The 21418-nt window shown below is 36.3% G+C and overlaps 1 protein-coding gene across 4 annotated transcripts in view; it reads right to left on the reverse strand.

Moving 5' to 3' along the window:
• ATE1 (arginyltransferase 1) overlaps positions 1-21418 on the reverse strand; it is an 82375-nt gene that overhangs the window by 15535 nt on the left and 45422 nt on the right. For 3 of the 4 annotated variants that reach the window (XM_068399296.1, XM_068399294.1, XM_068399295.1), the window contains exon 11: positions 7117-7237. In XM_068399296.1, coding sequence (XP_068255397.1) covers positions 7117-7237 — 121 coding nt within the window. Of the gene's footprint in view, positions 1-5959; positions 6366-7116; positions 7238-21418 lie in introns of those variants that run through there. The other variant, XM_068399298.1, reaches the window with a different exon arrangement.

Raw genomic sequence — 21418 nt, forward strand, 5'->3', positions numbered from 1 at the left:
AAAAAGTGAGGGGAAAAATTTGCCTGGCTACACCTTATTGGCACTATCTTCATTGTTTAAATATCTTCTGTGCTCAAGGATCACAGTGGATTTAGAAATATGCATTCTGATGATTCTAAGTGTTTATAAACTTAATTAGAAACAGATACAAACTTGTAAGATGTGTCCCTTCTAGAGGAGCTGCTAGAAATAATTGATATGTCTGTCTTTTTCTTGGTTATAGAATTCAAACTTATCAGCTATAGCTCTGATAAGATAGTGGAAAGTTAGTTCTGTAAAAGAATTTAGTTCATGATCTGTCAGAATTTATTTAAACTGTTTCCTAACTCTCCAAAGTACACAACACTGTATCTTTACAAAATTATAAACAGCAGTTGTTTTAGAGCAGACCAGCAATGTCTCCCTAATCAGATGACTGCACAGTTCTAAACAATTTGCTTAATGTTTTCCATCTGTGACAGCTTTGTGACTACATTTTCATCATCTCAAGAACTTCAGTGCATTCATCCTTATAAACATTAATCTGCACCACACTACCCTTATAAACTTCCACGTGTACTGTCTTTTGAATTATTCCATCTGACTAGATTCAAAGATGCAACGCTACACATTTACATCACTTTGCCAGGGATCTAAACTATCAGACGTGACCAAATGGCAACCACAGTTCACGTTAGGGGCAGAAAAGCCATGATCACATATTTGTGTTACCAGACGGAGGAGGAATAAGACTAGTATCATGCTAATACGCTATACTTTTTAAATATATCTTAAAATTAAACAGCCTCTGTATTTGATGAGAAAAAGAAAAAGAAAAACCCAACAAAATACTTGCGTTCACATACACAATAAATGTAAATCATGTTTGAAACATGCCCTTTTTATTAGGCAAAGAATAGTATCTAAATTGTACATAAAATTAAATGTTTTGAAAAACACAGCACCAGAAATGAAGGTTATTGAAATAGCTGTGACAGATTATTTTTCTACTGAAAGCATTATGCACACAAATATATTTTTAAAATAAATACAGTTTTGTATAACTGCCCAAGCCTGCAGATTTCTGGGTAAGAAGTCTAAGGTTTATTTGCAAGAACTAATAACCCTCAGTGTCTTGCAAGAAGCATTAAGATGCATAATCAAGTCGCTAATAAGAGGACTCAGAAGTTATTAAATGCTGGGAATGTTGTTTGCCTTTTACTACACTAGCTTATTATGTGCAGCAGCATAACAATGGTGCAAAGCTGTGAAAATTTTCATTTTGTATGTAGCAAAGAAAATGGAGAAAAAATCTGGTAAAAAACTTGCAATAAAAGTTACAAGACTACTACAGAAAAAGACTGGAAATCTTCAGTAATTTTCTTTAGTTCAGGAACTCAGAAAACAACAGTGATCTGTATCAACTCTATTTGTAAGGTAATACATCAAATGGGTTTTTTACAGAGTGATTCTTGTGAGCCCGAAGTGAGACCTCTCACTTCAAATTCCAACCTCTACATAGATATGTGTAGTGTCCCAGACTCTGGCTCTGATCATTGGACTAATACTCCTGGAAAGGAGAGCTCAGGCACTGATTTTAGTGTTGGGTTTTTGTTTGGGTTTTTTTTCTCAGGTGGTTAAGACTTGTATGTGAACATGAGGCAATTTATAAGACTTTTTGGATTTCAGCATGTCTTTTGTGCAGACATAGTCTCACCAATTCCCAGGTGGCTGCAGGCAGATCACCGAAGAGCACAAAAAAAGACAAATTATCTTCTCTTGATTTCAATGCCTATCATCATTTTGGCTCAGACCAGCTGGAAACAGTCTAAAGCCTAAATTCTTCTAAGGACCTCCACTCCTCTGCTGGAAGGAGCAACGTCTTTATTGCTGTGTGGAGATGGCAGAGGCAAAGTCTGGTCTGCATCAAGAACAATGAGGAAGGTGGTTGCCGAATTGTTAGGCACTGGCGAACTTCTGCTGGCATATGACCTTGGTCCTGTAATCTCTTCAGGTGTTCACATCTAGTTTCTTTCTACATAGTGTATCTAAAAAACAGCCTCTCTTATTCATCTCTACAAATACCTATCTAGATTTTCAAGTTATAATCCTACCATTACTTATTTCAACAGCTTGCTTCTGTTCTTGTCAAGTCCTTCTCATCATTCTACCTATATAAACTACTACAAAATTTACTTCCCCATCTTTCCATGCATGTTTCTAGCAGCTACCCATACTCTAACCACATCAGACCGACCTCCCTTCTAATGCTTTCCAGAGTCTTTTTCAACCTCATCTTCATTCCTACCACCTACAGGCAGTAATGCAAGTTCTACCTCGGGCTGACTATGGGATCTGATACTCCAGAACAGTATATCTGTTTTTGAAGGAAACTCCTTTGTGTCTCCCCTATTCTTCATTTCTCCTACACCTCTCAAGCCGCGAAAGATTTCTCCATAAACTCTAAAAGATAACTAACGTATTTCCTTAGATCCCTCTTCGAAACTCTCCTTCACTGTGATTTTTACAAAAAAATTCATAGTTTAGTCATTTTAGTCTATTACTATTTAGTCTATTAATAGACTATAATTTAGTCTATTACTATAACGGACCAGACAAACCAGAAGTGCTTCTCTGTTTCTTTATACCATCCATTTACATCCATCGTGGTTCATGTTAGACTGCTGGAGCAAGAAGTGTCTTGTCTCCAAGAACACGCAAAGCCAACACAGAGGAGTCTGTGTATGCCTTTGTCGTGTATTTTTCAACGCTGGAGAAAGTACTTTCATTTTAATTAATGTATTCCATTTGATTCTATTTTGATTTCACTCTATTATTAGATATACAGGAAGTTGAACAGATGTGTATTGGCTTAGCCAGTTTATCAACTTCAGCAAACAAATCAGTCAAGAAAAAAAAAAAAAGCATTAAAGTCCTTTTTGATCTGCCCTACTCAAAGCTTCTGCTCAAAGCGGTGGACACAGGAAGGCGGGAAGCAGCTTCCACCACCAAGATTGCTGTGGGCCATGCCGAGTGATTCAGATCAAGCACAGCTTTGTCACTTGGGTAAAAGCACCCTGTTCACTCTGGCTGGCACATGTACACCCCACATTACGTGACATGGTCAGGAGGCTATAAACTATCAAGGCTTTGAAGCCACTGCTTTAGATGGGGATTGTATCTGCCCTTATCTGAAGTTGCTTCTTAAAGGTGTTGACAGTCCAGTGCTGATGGGAAGAAAGACTTGAAGTTTCCCACTAATTTAATTACCATCCCAAAAGCAGATTTTCATAAAGATTTTACTTCATGAAGACTTTTTTCATAGGCTTCTCTCAGAAGAAACAAACTGAAATTCTCAACAGATGTTAGAAAAAAAGACATGTCAGTGTGTTAGTCTCAGAAAAATGGAAAGTGGAATGATAAAAGTATTGCCAGGATACCAAGTACATGATTTATAATTCTTTTCATACTGCATTTGTTCCATGGGCAAAGCTGTTAGTTACAGTACTAACAAAGTAAAACCCTGAAGACTAGTTTTGAGAGGAGGAGGCTGACTAGTGTCACAGACAGACCATGCCCAGGAATATTTTAGCAGACACTACCATGTGACTGGATTTTGCTCATCAGTTTTGACATGTTGTCAAAGTCACTGACAGGTACTCATCTGCAGAGCAATCTTTTCATTAACTTCTTTTTTCTTCAACATGACTCCATGTGTACTCACAGGTTCATTTCACGTAGGGTTCATCCTTACAAACCAAAGGCTAATGGCCTGTTAAATGCAGGTCAGCACAATCTCAATTTTCAGACTGCATCAAAGCCTCTATTATGCCCTACCCCACTAACTGCTTATTTATTCCTAAGTAAATGACTGGCCACTATTTAATAATAAACACATCAGAATCCTAATAAACCTCTCATTTATAAGACGATGCCAGGTCTTCTCCATTTCTCAAGTTGAACAGACAACAAAACTGAAAAATCTGTCCTGATGCATGAGTAATTTAGGCAAAACCAGTCATTTATAAAAGGAAGAATACTTGACAAACATGACCTTTTATTCATGAATGCTGTCTGAGTGTTGTTATGCAATTTTTTTTCTGAAGTAACTGATGTTTTTCAATACGTGTCAGGAGCTGCACATAAAGAGCCTACTAGCAGTTTATTTAAATATCAAATTTGAGCGTTTGCTGGCACAAGACCTCATCGCTGTCTCTGTGTGACTGGAGCGTTTTGAGGTTACGTAAAGTTGAATCTCATTACACTGGCCAGAAGCAGTAAAGAGTTGGACCTGTTTCAACCATCAAGTGCCCATGATTTGCCATCCTAAACAGTAAAACGTTATTATTGTTCCTATGATTGCTTTTTTAAGGTATTAACTGTTAGACACTTTTTTAGACTTATCTCTGTCATATAAAGAGTTAAGAACTTTCTTTAGTTTATCTGTCCTCTGTTCTTCATTCTCCAACTGTTAACAAAAGTATTAGACATCAGAGGAGAAGGGGATGGAAAACAATTCACTTTAAAAGCATTTGAAAATGCTCAAGCTCAGGACAACCACATAGTGCAAAACAGGCAAAAATCCTCTACAAATATCAGTTAATATTTTCTGATACTTTAGAAAAAATTTTGCTACTTTTGTGAGCAACTTTTTTTTTCCTTTTTTTTTTTTCAAAAAATAAAAAATAAATCTGATTATAGGAAGGAGCTCTGCAATGTAATGTGTATGAATACTCAGAAACCCTTTTCATATTGCAGAGACTTGGAAGGTCAGAGCACATAGCACCCTCTCCTGAAGTAGCACTCACTGCTGTTCTATAATGCACTTTCATAACCTGTGACTGGTAAACTTATTAGGTAACTTTTTTATTTTTTTTAAGGGAGGGAAAAGGAGTTCAAAAATTGCCAAACATGATGAACAAACTAGTGTGAGGTACTGTTTCAGAAATTTTCTGACATTATGGACAATATTAAAAGAGGACCATTTCCAGTGACTGTTTTATTGCCCCAGGAAGCAATGCAAGTCGCGCTCTTTCTCCCGGTTGTTTACTGGATCTGATTATTGCCCTCAGTTTCTACGTCACAAGTCCCACTCCTGATAAATCATGACCTACTTAACTGACATAATTACAGGCGGTATTATAGAAAGCTGATTCATGAGGAATAAAGCACACCATCATTCCTATTGCTCTTTTTTAAATTCACTGTAACTTTGTTAAACTCACATTACTGACTATTGTAGAGAGTAAAGACGTAAGAAGGAAACTGATTTTACTGTTGAGAAATAGCTTCCTTAGAGCTAGCAACTATTTAAACCCCAAATGACTATAAGCTCACAGCAGGTCCAGTGCATTTCAACGTGTAGCTATGTTTTAATTTCCTTAAACCACAGGACATAAGTCACAGTTCCAGTAGTGTCTGGAGTGAGATACTCTGTGCTGATAATGATGCAAAGTTTATATCCTGCAGTTTCCAAATGCGTGGTATCCCATAGGAATTTCACAGAATTGAGAAGATGATGCCCCTTTGCTTGTACGAGGTTAACACCTTCAAAGGCAGTACTTTAGTTGTCATTTTTGGGCTTAAATAAATGCACTTTTCTTTCTGAATAAAAAGAGTATCTTGAACACTGTGGCCTCCAAAACCATTTCCCTTCTTCCTACTACCTTTGTAATTTTTTTCCAATTTCCTCTCACCAATCTAACAATTATTCTAGTTGATCAAGACATGATGTGCTGCCTGATTAAATCTCTTACACATTGAGCTTTTCCCATGGTGATAAATACTCTTTTCAAAGAGCATCCAAGCATGCTCCCCAGTCTATTTCCCACTGCATCGCATGGCTACTTGCACAATCCCTAAAGAACATTCTCTGCTTGCACAAAACACTTAATATAATTCTGCTACTAAAACTTTTAAATCATTATCTATATCTATAAATGCATTTGAACCTCACTTTTGCAGTAATTATAATAATTATCTTAGTGTTCCAGTTGAGCAACCAAGTCACAGCATAAATGGTAACATGCACAAGATGAGGAAAAGCAAGGAACTCAAGCAGCTTTTCCAGAAGTTCACAGTCCTCCTGAAGTGGTCATCTCTCTTCGAATTCCATTAATTTATGTACATCCTGCCCTTCCAACAGTTAACTGGCTAGTGAATGAAAATTTTATTAAACTTAAATAAAAATTAAACCAAAAGGAACTCAGCAACTGTTGAAGACTACTCAAACTCAGAGACAGGTAAATCTGTATTCTGATGGCTAGAAACAGACCATAGTTTTACATACTCTTGACCTTAATCACTGAGATCTCTGAATAACACCACAATCTTTCTCAACTATTATTCAGTGGAGAAAGAGAAAATTTCAGACGATATTCAGCAATCTGCAATTAATAAAAAAAGTTAATCAGTTTTTTGCTTTCCACCCAAGCACCACACCAAGCGTTCTCTAACACATCTCCCCTGGGGTCTGGAAACCACTCACAGAGTCAATAGCTAAAGCAAGTGTGTATTTTTTTTTTCCATTTGACTGCACTGTTTTACAGTATCATTACTATATTATGTTCTGGTTAGTAACATTTTTGACCATTCTATGCTGGCACATCACTAAGTACCTATTTCACAGAATGTAAAAATCTACATCCCATCTACTTCAAGATGTTTAAAGGTGTTTCTGCTGTTCATTGTATTCTTTAAATTCACTGACAGACTGTTAAACTAAATCTGCCAGTTTGTTTCTTAACAAAAGCACTTGATGCCTTTAAGTTTCTCCAGCCCGTTCACTTTCCTGTATTGATGCTAATTTCCTTTCTTTATGCATTCATCCAACTAGGGTGGAACAATTATTTGGTCGGCTTTGTTGCACAAAATAACAGTTATCTGAAAGGCAGCAATACATGTTAATTTTGAACCACATACAGTCTGTAAAACAGGCTGTACTTCATATTTGTATTGCTTATTTTATGTTAAAAGATAAAACTCTCTATTTGCTAATGCTTCCTGGAGGAGTTGTGAATTTTACACTTTTTATGCTTTATAGATAAGATTTCCATAATGCTTCAGCAACAGGCGATACCATTACATTATAAAAACAAGACAGACAATTTACAGACCTATCATTACTCGTAAACTTACCTGCTTTTACGTCCTGGTTGAATCGACAGTACTTCGAATGCTCGAGCAGGGGTAGACATTGCTCAATAGGCGTCCAGACGTATGTCTCTGGACACAACAAGTCAGAGGGCCTGTACTGACCCTGGAAAGGAGAAAATTAAAAAAATAAAGAAAAAGAGAATAGTCATATCAGTTCCACAAGAACACTCTGGCTACAGCTTTCCAGATTTTCCTGTGAGCAAGGAATAGTTTTAATCTAATCTACACCAAATGAGTCAGAAACAGCTTCACTGAAGTCACTGGCTTACTCCTTTAGTCATTTCAGCACCATCTCAGGAATACAAACTTAACCTTGGCACGTGAAGAACATGTAAAATTAACATAACACATTTTTACGGTATCCAAGATGAACTACAAAAGTTTTGGCTTTGCTTACTGAAACTTTGCATTTAAGTTATCCTCTAGAGTTCTGCTGAGCTGGTGCCAACACTAAAAAACTCAGCACCTCCAAAAGCAGCTCGTCTCAAATGTTGTTCATTCTAGCAAATAATGGAGATGCAAAAAAAACCTAATAGGAAAAAACCACTTAACAGTAAGCAGGATGCTATTTTTATTGCATTGGTGATGGAGCATTTTGTTCATTGCTACTTAAATAATAACTTTTTTTTTTTCCATTTATGGAGTTTTTCCTGGAATATTTCACAGGTAATGATTAGTGAAATTCTACCATTGTTTGTTGATTTATTAAAAAGATATTCTTTGCAGACTTTTCAGAGACTAAACAGCCATAATTATTTTCCCTTTAGCTACACAGAAAATCACCACCTCAGCAATAATAACCTCCTCTAATCAGATCTTCATTTGATTTAAAATAAGATTATTCATCGGCCTATAACTTAAGTCAAAAACCTATCTTTGAGCCATTATTCATTTAATTCATACCCTCTCAACATTCAGAGCCATATGGTGGCAATATCAAATTAATTTTTAAATTGAAAATTCATTTCATGTATCAGCTTGAAAAACCGACATACAATAACTAGAATGAAAAAGATTCGGGAACTCCATTATACAGGTCTTGAGGCAACGGTTAAAAGACTGGGCATTATAAGAAGTCACACTGCAGTTGATGCAATTAAGAGTTCTTCATATCAATTACTTTAAATAGGTAATGAAGATGATCATCTTAATATGAAGTTGATTTTTTTCCAACATCTACTATGAAAAAAGGCAAACTGGTCTTGAATGAAGCTGACCAATGTTTGGGAAGGGACATAGATAACTACTGCGACTACACTCTGGTGACAAAGACATATTTTAAAAAGTCACACTCAGAAGCTCTGCTATTCTTCTTTTAAACACACCCTTGTGCAGCAACACCCAATTTTGGAACATCAGAAGAACCATTTTTTGAACGTTTGCAGAGATTCCCAATTCCTGTTCCAGTTTTAACAATATTTACAGTAGAATTACCTTTTTTCATTACGTATTTCCCACCAACTGTAAATTGTTGAGTAAAAAATAGAAAAATTCTCTCTGATAAAAACAAAGTCATAATTGTCCACATTAAAAAAAAACAAACAACAAAGCATCATGTTGAACCTTGTTAAATACCTGATGTATCTTCCCAAAATGAGTTTGTATGTCTCTGATCTTTTCATTTGAAAAACATTCAGGATTGACTTGTAACTACCGTTGTTGTTTTTTGAGGGCTTTTTTTGTTTTTTTTTTTTTTAATTAAATGCAAATTTCTATAGTAAGTTAAAACAATATTCCTCCAATTCCACGGAGAAGCTTAAACCTCAAGGCCTTAAAAAATCCTCTAAAGGCAGAGAATGGAAATGACATTATTAAATAAACGGCTTTGAAATGGTATGCTATCTAAACAGAAACAGTCGAAATGTATGTGAAGGTAACGTTTAAAGAACACTTTTAGTCACTATTACTCAGATGAAACAATTTAGGGGCTTGGGGAAAAAATATGCCTTTTCAGTCAGATATTAAAAAAAAACCCCAAACATTAGAACACAATTACTTGTTAATTTAAATAAATTTTCTCAACTGGTCAAGAAGGCAGAAGTAGCCAAGTAACCACCTTTCAGAGCTGTCACTTAAGCACAGAATGTACAAGGTGGTAAATTCTTAGTAGCATGGGGGTACTCATGGGTATAAGTGAAGATTGCTCAGCTACTTACAGGTTTCCCAGAAGATACTGCCCCTACATCCTGAAATATATCACATTTGTGAATCTCACACATGAAAATTACACCACTACACAGCCCAATTCTAAATTTCCCAATTACTTCTATAATGTCATAAAATGGGATGTATAAAATTAACTGCATTGCGGCATTACTAAGTTTGCTTATAACAAAAAGGAGCTTCTTTAGTACTGAGCAAAACAGTAATGGGAAAATTTGATTATCCAAGCCATCACTGTAGATTCAGTATTTATTTTAGGTGTCAAAATACCCTACTTAGGAGGGAAAAAGGAAGAAATAGTTCTGAGGTAACTTCCTTTAGATGTTTTCTTCCCCCAAAACTTAGAATCTTGTTAATAAACTTCCCTGAAGATGTGTGAGGCTGAGGTGATGACACATAGGAAAGAAGCATCCCTGACCAGTGACGCTAAATGTAATTAGAGGTAAAAATTAAACAAGCCATTGATGATCTTCAACACCCTCCCTTTTTAAAACTATTTCCAAACATACTAGAAGTAAGACTGTTCTCCTGTAAAGGCATTTTATTTACTCTACTGGTCAAACCCACATCCCATGACTCATTCCATGGAGGAAGTGGGAACATGGAGACATACAGAGGAGAGTTTCCCAGTGAACGGCGTTGGCACTGTCTCTATATTGATAGAATTAAACAGAATCTGTTAAATCAAATGCAATAATTTCTAAGGGCTTTTGTCTATTTTTTTTCCTCCCCTAAGCACTTACACTCAATTCCCTTATTCCTGGACTGTGAAAAAATCGGAACCTGAGTACCCAGGCAGATTCTGCCTCATGTACAGGAGCACCTGTACTTGAAGAAAAATGTTCATATTTCCTTATTCTCTCTAAAACTATTACATCATCTAAAAAAATTGCCTCTAAGCATACTATTTATATTCCTTCTTATTCTTAATATTGCTGATTCGCAGTATACACCCAGCATAAATCCAAAACAGAAAGGGGATCTCCTGAAGGGAGCTGCTGCAGAGCTATTTATCACAGTAGAAGAACTTCATCAGATTTGCAAAGCTGTTTTTGAAAATCATTTCTCTTTGGCTTCAGGTTAAATTAGCATATGTTTCAGAATTAATTCTGTCTACGGTAAAATTCCACAACTGAAAACATTTTGCTTTCTTTTATCTCATAATAGAAAAGCTCTTGCACAGTAGCACTGTTTTTGCTGTCCAGACCGTCTTGGGAATACTTAAGTACAAGACTTTCAACAAAAAGTATCATCTTACAGACCATCCCTAAGCACTTGTCTTATGTTTCAGCTTCTTAAATCTAATACCACCTGCTGATGAAATGCACTCTGTCTATATACAACTGCACATATTTCTGTCTGTGCATATATATTTTGTCGAGAAACATGAAATAATATGTGAAAGATGCTATTTTGAAATGTTTTTTGGAAATAGAAAAATACATTTGCCTAAAATTTCACTATTATTGATGCTGTTTAAAATTTTCATGGACGTCCCGAAACACCATTCTTGAGACAGAATATTAACACATTTTGAGCTGTTATAACATAGCAGCCACTGCAGGTCATACCAGATGTCGATGGTATAGTCAAATATCCCATCTCATCTCTGACAGCTGTCAATAGAAAATACTCAGTGAAGACTAAAAGAACAGTATAAGCATATAGTGTTACTCTGCCAATACTCTCTTGACCTCCAACAGTTTGCAATACAGATATTCCCACAACCAGACAACTTCATTAATAATGCATTTTGCCATTCAATAACCCTAAACGACTGCTTTGATTTACTTCAATCTGCAAATTGTAGTTCTCTTTGATGACCATTCCCACCTCTATTACAGAAATGCAGTGAACAATCGTTGCCTTATCACCATGCCACTCATGATTTTACAGACAAATATGGTACCTCCATCAGTCTGAAGGGACCTAAATTCTTTACTGCATCCTCTTACATAAGGTTTTCTATACCTTTAACCATCCTAGTCAATCTGTCCTCTTTCCAATTTTGCTTTCTCTCCTTTGAAACAGGGGGAAAGGGCCACAAGGGGAAAACATCCAAACTGCATTGTGGAAAAAGCAGGAGAGCACAAGGTGCAATAAAGATATAGAGAAAATCAAAAGAAAAAACTGCATCTTAATAAATATCTGACTAACCTATCAAATGGCTTGATTAAAAAGCAAAAAAATTCGCGAGTATGTGGTTTCTTCTAGCAAGACAACTCATTGCAAGATAAATGTGACTTTGTTTAATAAAAAATGCCTCCAAGATGTTTTGTTTTCACTAATGTTTGGGGCATTTTTCCTCCTATATAATATAAAAGAAAAGAGTCTTTAAGGTGCTTTCCCTTATACTATTAGACATGCTGCATTTTAATGGGAAACTTCTGGAAATAAATTTTACACTGAGGCTGCCAAGCCTAAATTAATACTTCACACCATGATATTCTTTGTTTTACAGTTCCCAAATCAGAATCGACCAGAACTACTCTGAACTTTTGTTCCACAGGAAGGGCAAAGGTTTTAAAGAGATTTTAGTCTGGAGATTACTTTTGAAATATTTTGTAAAATCTGTGGGATTTGGTAAGCACTTGAGATGAAAAACATCAGCAGAGTTTGTTTTTCTAGCCTAAGTAAAATTTTACATGTAAAGCTACCAAGAAAGAGAATAGTCTCAAAACCAAAGAAGGTCAAGCACCAGTAGCACTGGAAAAACAAAATAAGAAGGTTAAACACACATTTAATTCTTTTATCAGGTATAGTTTACATCTGTATTCTATTTTTTCCACAATAAACCCATTGATCTTTTATTAAAAGAGAATTAAGATTGCCTTCATCTCCATTTCCAGCCAGCTGCTTAAAAAGAAGCTCTCAGACTACGTAAACAAAGTAACCCCAAATTATCAACAGCAATCCATTAGAGTGAGGCAGCGCCGCTCGAGAAAGAGCGCGCCAGTCCACAGGTTTATTAAATTCAGTCTTTTCATTGAAAGACAACCCCGCTGGAATCCCATCAGCAAAGTACTACAGCGGACCCTTGCTCCCTGATTTCATTACATAAACAGAAATAGACTTTATCGATCCCCAGGAGAGCCCTTTGCAAGTAACTCTAGCCGCCGTGTTTTCACAGACAGAGGTTGGACCGTGCCACGCTGCGCCCGCGCCGTGAGCCAGCGCCGGCGAGGACAAAGAAATGAACATCCGAATCTGTTTGTGCTTCCAACTATCAGCATTCACTCACATGGGATCCATCTGTGGAAGGCCTGAAAGACTTCAGAAATAACCAAACAAAAAAAAATCCCAACCAAAACAACCTACACAAATTCATTCCTACCTCATAGTCACCAATTTTTTTGATCTTTTTAAAAAAGCAAAAAAACCTCCTAAGATTAATAGATATAGCATAAATCAAGCAGCTTTATTTACCAATGAGAGATGGACAGAGACTTCAGATTTATCATCAGAAGTATTCAGCATACAAGTATATACCAAAAAGGAGTTAAATCAGCCAATGAATAATTTGTGAGTACCTCAATGAATAAGTAACAATTTGGATTTAACCATGGATTCCACAGGTGCACGTGCAAACAGACTGCCTGATACTCCAGTGCCAGTATCAAACAAGCTGATTTTACCCAAACTGCAAACTCTGAATTAATTATGCAATCAACATTTTTAGGACCCAAGAGTTGCATTCTCGAGAGCTCAGCCACCTTTCTGTTATTAAAGAATAACGCATTGCAATCCTTAAAAGACGTTATGAATAATAACCAAAATTCATTTTCTAGCCCATAAAACTCAAACTACTTTTGAGAAGTATATAAAGTGCGTGGGAAATATTCCTTCCTCTTCAAAGAGCTGTGCTGATTCTCATTCTTTTAGTTATATTATCAGAAGCACAAAACCTGTGTAATGGGAGCTTTACAGGCCAGCCAGGGAGCTGTAACGCGCTTCCCAATGCATCTCAAACATAGAAATGCAGAGCAAATGCTCACCTTCTCCTATATTGTTTGCTTTCCTGTAAGTGAAATGCAAATATTTCAAGTTGTATTTCGAATAGAAGTGTACCAACACTTATTTAGATCAGTTAATTTGTTACGACATTACTTTTTTGCTATTTTGGTTTTAGATGTGCCCCAACAATCTTTAAACTGACTGACCAAAGCAATGGTACAATTTGCCAACTATCACCTCTTTTCTGTTTATTTACCAATTCAATGTAAAGCATTAACAGAAATAACCAATGATAAACTGTTTCCAAGGAGAAAATAGTTATGACACTTGTTTCCCACATGTCTTACAACTAGTAAGAAACAAATGGTTTCCTACAAATATTGACTGCATATTCATACTTAGTTGTTCTTCACTCAATATAACAAATGATTAGCATTTCAGAAGGTTTTCGTAGTGTCCCTCAGGTAAACAAAATAGCTCAGGTAAGTGTAAAACAGATTAACATAATGAGTAAAAGACAAAAAGGCAGACAGCCAAGATTCGTGCACAATATCCTACAACAATCATGCCATTATTTGGCCATTAACATGCTCTTAACCCACCACAAAAATGCAATTAAATTAAATTTATCTTAAATTTCACTCTGATTTAAGGTAAATCTCGGCATTTTATTTGCCTATGGTGGTCTGCACAGAAGCACTTACAAATACTTCTCCTCCCCCTTGAAATACTTTCAGAAAGTATTATCATTTGTTTTCCCAACACATGCTGTTCCTAGGAATCTCCTGAATTGTTTGGTTTCTGCTGTCTTCATAATTCAGTGTACACTCTAAATAGCTGCTTTCAACTTGTCCTCTTTCATCTCAAGTATTTAACACTTTCTAGCTTGCTTTTGATACCAGAAAATGGCCAACAGGTGTCTGAAAAGGGTCAGGGACTGCTAGAGAAAAAATTGCTTTCCATTGAGGAAAAAGGGCAAAATTTAGGACAGGTTTGTTTTTCCTTTCCCTTTCAGTCTCTAACTCTGTCCAGCTCTTCTTTGTCCTTTTATATGCCAATATAAAACTCACTAATGAGCTAAGGGAGGCTGTGGATGTTTATGTGACAAGATCCAACCTATAAACTGCTGCGCATGAATATACAAACGTGCCAGCAGCAAGATCCAAGCAGCCAACAAAGTGCTGCTTTAGATAACATATATCCATGACCATACTCAAACAGATCCCATTATCCTCTAACACCACCGTATTAATCAATGAGATAATTCTGGTTTCAAGTTTAAAAGTTAAACAGTCACTAGTACGCCCAAGAGACTTTCACTTCACCGTCGTGGAGGGCTGCTGCAGAAGTGATGTGTGCGTGGCAGGCGTTTATCACCTCTTTTTTATCAGCTTGGGATGCAACTGTCCAGAGATAAAGATAACACACAGCTCTGGGCATACTCTGTCAACCATTTCCAAGTGTTGCTCTCTCCTCCAAGACTTCTTGCCAAGAGTTTGTTCTCTTTCATTTATAAAGGCCAGTAAGTGAGAGTTTTCCATTGCTTGTTTTAAGCAGCTAAAGCCACTATATCTGAAGTCACCATATTATAGCCACTGTCTCTGAAATAAAGCCAGCGATTAGGCTTGCACAAAAGAGGGAAAAAAAAAAAAATCTGTGTGTTCAGGAATTGCATCATAAAAACTACACTATTAACATCTCCTTGATGACTAGATAAACAAACACATATTTAAATGAATACTTATGAAAACATAATTTAAAGATAGCTTTTGCAGGGGTGCGGCTGCCAGTCTTTTACATTCATATTCTTTGCATTTTGAGATTTACTCAACCCTATGGGTGTCCAGTGTACAGTAACATTTCTGAACTTGGAGACAAGCCATTAAACATCTATGCCTATTCCCACTCCATACCTGTTCTCACTCATCTTTTTTCTGTCTGAGATAGATGGATAGATACATACATACAAACAAGCTTTATATTCACTGTTCTTAGATTTCAGTAAACTCAATCTAAACAGTGAATGCTACTAGGCTGAATTTGCATAAGAATTTTACAAGCTATTGTCTGAAAACAACCCCAACTTCGCGCCCTTTTTGGTAGCAGAGAGATGGGGAAAACCATTCTAAAGTCAAGTGCTCTCTCCACCCTTCATGGATTCCTCTCCAGCTATGCTTCTCAGCCACTCCTGACTTCCCTAATTTCCACTGTTTCTTCAACACAATGTATTTATTCAGAGTTTCTAGTTTGCAAAACAGAAGCATTGGGAAATGCTGCTTTATGATTTTTTTTTGTACATTTGAGCTGGGAGAATTATATAAACAATTCAGCATTGTCCTTTCACTTTGGAGATGCCCTATGATAACTATACATCATAGCACAAAACCTGTGAAGTACGGTATAAGGCTGCTCAAAGCCGGGTATATGGTGTTTCAGGCTGGAGAGACAACAGTACAAAACGGTCCCTTCAAGACCAATAAGGAGCATTATTTACCCTACGAGAGCTATTGTACCCTGGTTCCAGACTTTTGATGACAGAAACCACAGGTTTATGGATTCTGAACTGCCCTAAGTTGGCTGACTGCTTATCCAAAGCTGAAATAATAATATCCAAATGACAGACAAGTATGAATACAACCCCTGAAACTGAGAAACAAAGAGAAATATTACAAGTATGTAGCTACTCAAAAAAGCTTACATAAAATTAGGGTCCCTACTTAAGCATGTTTTCTAAGTACTTTTACATCATCAAACTATTGACGTTTCTATTTTGCCTTGTTGTATTTCCCAAGGTTCCTTTATTTATTATTTCTTTTTTTGCTTACATCCACTAATCTGTGCTGTACACAATGGCATTTTATTAAAATAGACTATTGAAACTAAGTTTAGCTTTCAGTGTTGCTACATAAACTTTGTGTCTGGCATACAAAAATAAGATACGCTGATACGGGATGGTACCTACAGGAAAACCATACTCTGCATTCCTGGCTGGAATTCCAGAGACTGCCACCAAGAATATTAAAACATTGCGTAGCTTCAAATATTGCCATTTTATCTCTCTCATCTACTAATATTTAGTAACACTGATACTAAACTGGCAGAACAGTGACATCAAAACAAGACTGAAATTCTAAATAATGTTTCAAACTCAAGGTGTATTTGTACACATTTTTAGACCGAGATTCCCTATGAAATTAAAACAGCCACATGCTCAAAAATTTTACAGGAAAAATCATGACTTTGTGATTTTAAATAAAATATATAAAACCAGTTAACATTTAGTGGAAATTGACATTAAACATCCAGTTGGGAACAAGCTAATTAAAGATGGTACCACATGGACATACTTCCGAATTGGAAAGCTAGTATCTCTCTTGCCCATAGAGAAGCTACTCAAGAATCCTAAAAAAAAGTAGCACAGTTTTAAAAAGCTTGAGTGGAAAACAGTAAGAAAGAAGAGTTAACCTTGCACATTTGATGAATATTAGCTTCTCTGAATTTTAGTCAACTTTTTCAGCAACTTAAAAAAATACCAAGTATATTACAGGAAAAAAAATGTAATATGCTTTATCTTTTTACTTCAAAAAACAAAGGTCTTGCAAATAAAAATCATATGATAACTGAAATGGAACTTGTTTACTTTAAATCTGCTGCAGAAATTCTTAAGGAGACTCTAGCATTAAACTTGGAAAGAGAGATTAAAAAAAACTACGACAAAAAGATAAAACCCAAGTAGGGGCCTCAAGAGGAATGTTTCATTAGGGACACACCAACTATGTTGACTTAGGTCTATCTGAGGAGGAGTTTATTTTGGCAGCTGTGAGAAGCAAAAGAAAAAAAGGAAAAAAAAGAAAAATAAAAGAGAAGTGTTTCAATCATGTGTATCCCATATCTTTCTCTTGAAGAGTTGCCATAAACTGACAATATTTTTTGAGTTCATTTAATTAAATGTATGAAATTAAGTATTAAAGTTTATTTTCTTATATTTAACTTAAAGTGAAATAATCACAGGAAAAATATGCACAACCTAATATGTCATACTTACACTTTACACTTACATACACAAAATTGTCACATTGGTATCAAATAGCTTTAAACATTCATTACTACCTCACTAGCTGGAGTCATATCTAAAAGAACAGCATTCATCTAAGCAGTTTACAGACGTACTCCACAGGAAAGCTAAATTAATGCCCTGTCAAAGAGGCTTCTACCATCTAGTTATCAAAGTAAAAACAGTACAGACCATGTTTAGTTAATAGAAAAAAAAAAGCCAAACACAAAATGAAATCAATAGAATTTAAATGAAAGTGAGCATGTTTTAAAATATTTTTCTGTACAACTGCACAGGGAACAAGAATATTAACATTCAACAGAACTAAACCACCAGCACAACAGAAATGGGTGTGAGGGCAGTGTGCATAATTTCTTATTTTAATTTTTTTAAAAACATTGACCTTGATTATGATGTACCAAAAAGTAAACCAAGGCAAATTAACTTTTTAATCCTTTGTGATGGTTAAAAGAAAACAGGGACTAAACCTGCTACCCTTACTCATATGACTCACTTCAAATCTGCTTTTTCTCATCTTCTAAAGCAATAAAGACCTTGAATAATTCTAAAGGATGGCACAAGAAAAGCAGGTATATTCTATGGCAACATACAGTATTTACTTCTCAGGTATCTATGAAGTCCCCAGTTTACTCTTTTTATACATGCATAACACATGCATTACTCTTACAACTTAACCCAACCATAGCTTCTTGGCTTCTGGATAAAACTGTTCACTACTGTGCACTGACAGGGCGCACAGAAACCTGTATTTCTTCCTGTCCATGAATTTCTCTGTGTTTTTAACCCTTTTGCCCATTGTTTGCCTGTATGTCTATCTTCAAATGAAGCTCCCCACTACAGCTGCTGTGTTCTGTGGTTACCTCCAAGCCCTTGTGCCGTTTTCCCCAGCAAGCCCCAGTGCTCATCAGCGTCCAAGCCTTCCCCATCTTTCCTAGCATCTCTCCAACGACTCTCCTCAAGAGTTTTCCCTGGAGCCCCAAACCTTCTCTTCTCCCCGCTCCAAAACTCAACCCTTCATCCCACTCAACCACCCCAGGGCCACAGGCCACCCAGAGCACGGGCTACCACTTGCTACTCATTGCCCCTTCTTCTGCTCAGCCTTACAGGTCAGATCGCTCTCTGCACTGCCTCCTATACCCATCACACCACCACTGGGAATACTACCTCTGTACTTAGACATTCCCAAAGTCTTGCTTCTGCCTCTAATAGCATTTCCAAAAAACTCAGCCAGAAACACACAGAACTTGCCAAAAATCTATCCAGACAAGACTCTGAGGGCAAGAAAATAAGACCTACCCAGGACAGTCTGGTCTTATACTGAATAAATAATTTCATACTTCACCTTCACGCCCAGGTATTGACTCAGTCTGTGGAATATCTGAAGACATAATAAATACTAGACTAATTGACAGCTTTTCATGTTGTGAAAAACTGATATTCACCAGTTGAAATATACTCCTAATTAAGAATTAAGATGAAAGATGCTGGCTTTAGATTACAATGTTATGCGGGATTTTCAAAAGCATTTACAGTATTTATGCAACCAAATCATGTTGAAAACAATGTCACTTCTAAAATTGGCACTCCAGCTTTTTTAATTTCTATTTGCTTTCATATATCTAAGAATAAGAAATAATATTTTGAGTTGGTAATTCAGAACAGTACAAGATTTTTAACTTCAAGGCTGTCTATCAATATATGGTACGCTTGACGTGTACAATAAAAAAAAAACAAACAAGTAAAAGCCAAATAATTTTCCTTTGCTCACTCAACATTGAAATATACACAACCCGGTACTGAAGAAACAATTTCAACAACAGTGGAACATACATGCAAATAGGTGTTAACAGTAAAGTTCAGAGTGTAGAAAAGAGTGAAGCTGGAGGCCAACATAGAAAAAACAGCACAGGAAAACTTATTAGTATAAACCCTTCATTTCTGTGGGATCTTGACTAAATACTACTATGAAATTTAAGATAACACATCCTTAACACACACAAAAAGATATTATTCAGACTAAAAATCTGAAGGAGAAAATAAAGCAATGATATATCTCAGCGTTTAAGTGTCTACAATTTATATTATCAGGATAGAGTAACACACCTCTGCTAAAAAATCTAAACCTACTTGTCTCCCCTACATCTGCAGATTAAAAAAATGAATAACTAAATTAAAAGGCTTACTTTACCACAGTATTCCAAGCATGTGTTAGAACTTAAAACTTAAAAGCAAGTAAAGCTATCTGTACAAAGTATCAACAAGTATCTGTACAAAAATTCTGGAAAGAATCAAAAGAAGTGCACTTTAAAAGAACTTTCTTCTATTGTCCCTAAAAATGTTTATTTTCACAGTAAATTTTCATTCATGAAATAAGCATTCTAATTTTAGGTCCTTTTTGTTTGTCAAGTGTTTGTTAAACAAGCTTGCTTTGTTTGCTGGGAGAGGAGAATTTGTAAACAAAGCCTCTCTGGGCTCTCCGAGGAGTCCGTTCTCAGCAGGAGACCATCCTACCTCACCTTGGGACCATCTCAGCATGTGGAGCTCACAATCCACACGTCTGGACTGAAGCCATTCTTGATCTCACTGCAAGAGTCTCAAAATGAGGCAAATATTTGTACTGAAAAAATGTGCAACTTTTGTCACCGTAGGAGAGACGGTCTGTAGTCTCCAAAACTGGCAGTGTGTAAAGCAGCGAGGCATCACGCCTCCCCTCCAGCGCATGCAAACGCCTACGATAAGAGCCAAAAATCCCAACACTGCAGAAAGTGGAATCTGAACTGCCACCACAGCCCATACCCGCTTCCGTTCATCTTCTCTGCCTAAACACTCGAAACTGAAAAACAGGCTGTAGCTGTATTAGTTGCCAGAATAAATACTAAACAGAGAGCCGGAGAGTTTCTGAGCTTCAATGCGTTTGAGTCCCTCTGGGACCACGCTAAATATAGGAAGGAATCCAAATATAGGAACACTAAACAAATGTAGGAATAAGACATAGAAAATATGATGTATTGAATTTTTGTTAACCTATTTTGCAAGGAATAATAACTGCCTGAGGACATAATAGTAAAAATAGTTGTATCCTTTCAATGTGTTCTTTTTGACATTGACTTATTTTCAGACTCCTTCTTATGTTAATGGATTCTGTCTCCTTAATTATAAACAAAATACTGAACTTCTAGAATCGGAATTCTTGTCAAGTTAGTCCATTTTTATTACACAAAAGTGAATAAAATGAAATTATAGTAGCAAATTCTGTCGCGGTAATTCTGCGTGTGGATTTTGCATCTATTAGCAATGTAAATGCACACGTGCATGCTTGTGGCTCTGTAAAACTGCCCAACACTATTCTCATAGTTGGTTAGAACAGATTTACTATTATGCTTTCATCCGAATTATTACCATTAAAAGGTACACAAACGTCTAACTTGTACGTTTAGGAAAACATACTGTTTAACATTAAGTATCCCCAAAGTCTTTGAGCTGAAACATCAACACTTCAGTTTTCTCTTAATGCCAGATGTTTGGAAAGTGTTTTCTTTATAATCACCTTTCCAGAAGAAAACAAGTTTGAAGGCAAATGGGCTGGAATCAGTAACTATACCATATGCTACGTTATGTCCTGTTCATACCAAAATCTGGTAATTCAAGGGTATATTAAACATCCATCCAAATATAGATTAGGGGAGTATTAAAATTAGAACTGCACTTTTAAAAATCAGGCACTTTGTTGACATTCTAACAGTTTATAATCCTCGCTTTTCAGAGTTAAAATAATTAAAAATTGCCCAGGTAATCACCTTGCTGTATTTTAAAATCAATACAGCTCCACACTGTATTCATGTGCATGCATATCTTGAAACAAGAAAGCAGTTTCGTGCACTTCCATGCATTTTTAACGCAACTCTAAAAACAGAGAGCCAAGTATGATAAATACCTGAATGCTTGCCATCATATGCCAGTAAATATTGACACAATAGTTTAATCCAGATCTACACATCTAAAGGACAGTGGCCAAAAATGTTTCTAAACTTTTCTGCCTCCTGTTCAGCCTTGGTGGCATCTAAAGCCATCGACGTACAGCAGCTTGCAGTG

This window comes from Nyctibius grandis, chromosome 4 (genome assembly GCF_013368605.1).
Source record: "Nyctibius grandis isolate bNycGra1 chromosome 4, bNycGra1.pri, whole genome shotgun sequence".
Classification (NCBI taxonomy): Eukaryota; Metazoa; Chordata; class Aves; order Nyctibiiformes; family Nyctibiidae; genus Nyctibius; species Nyctibius grandis.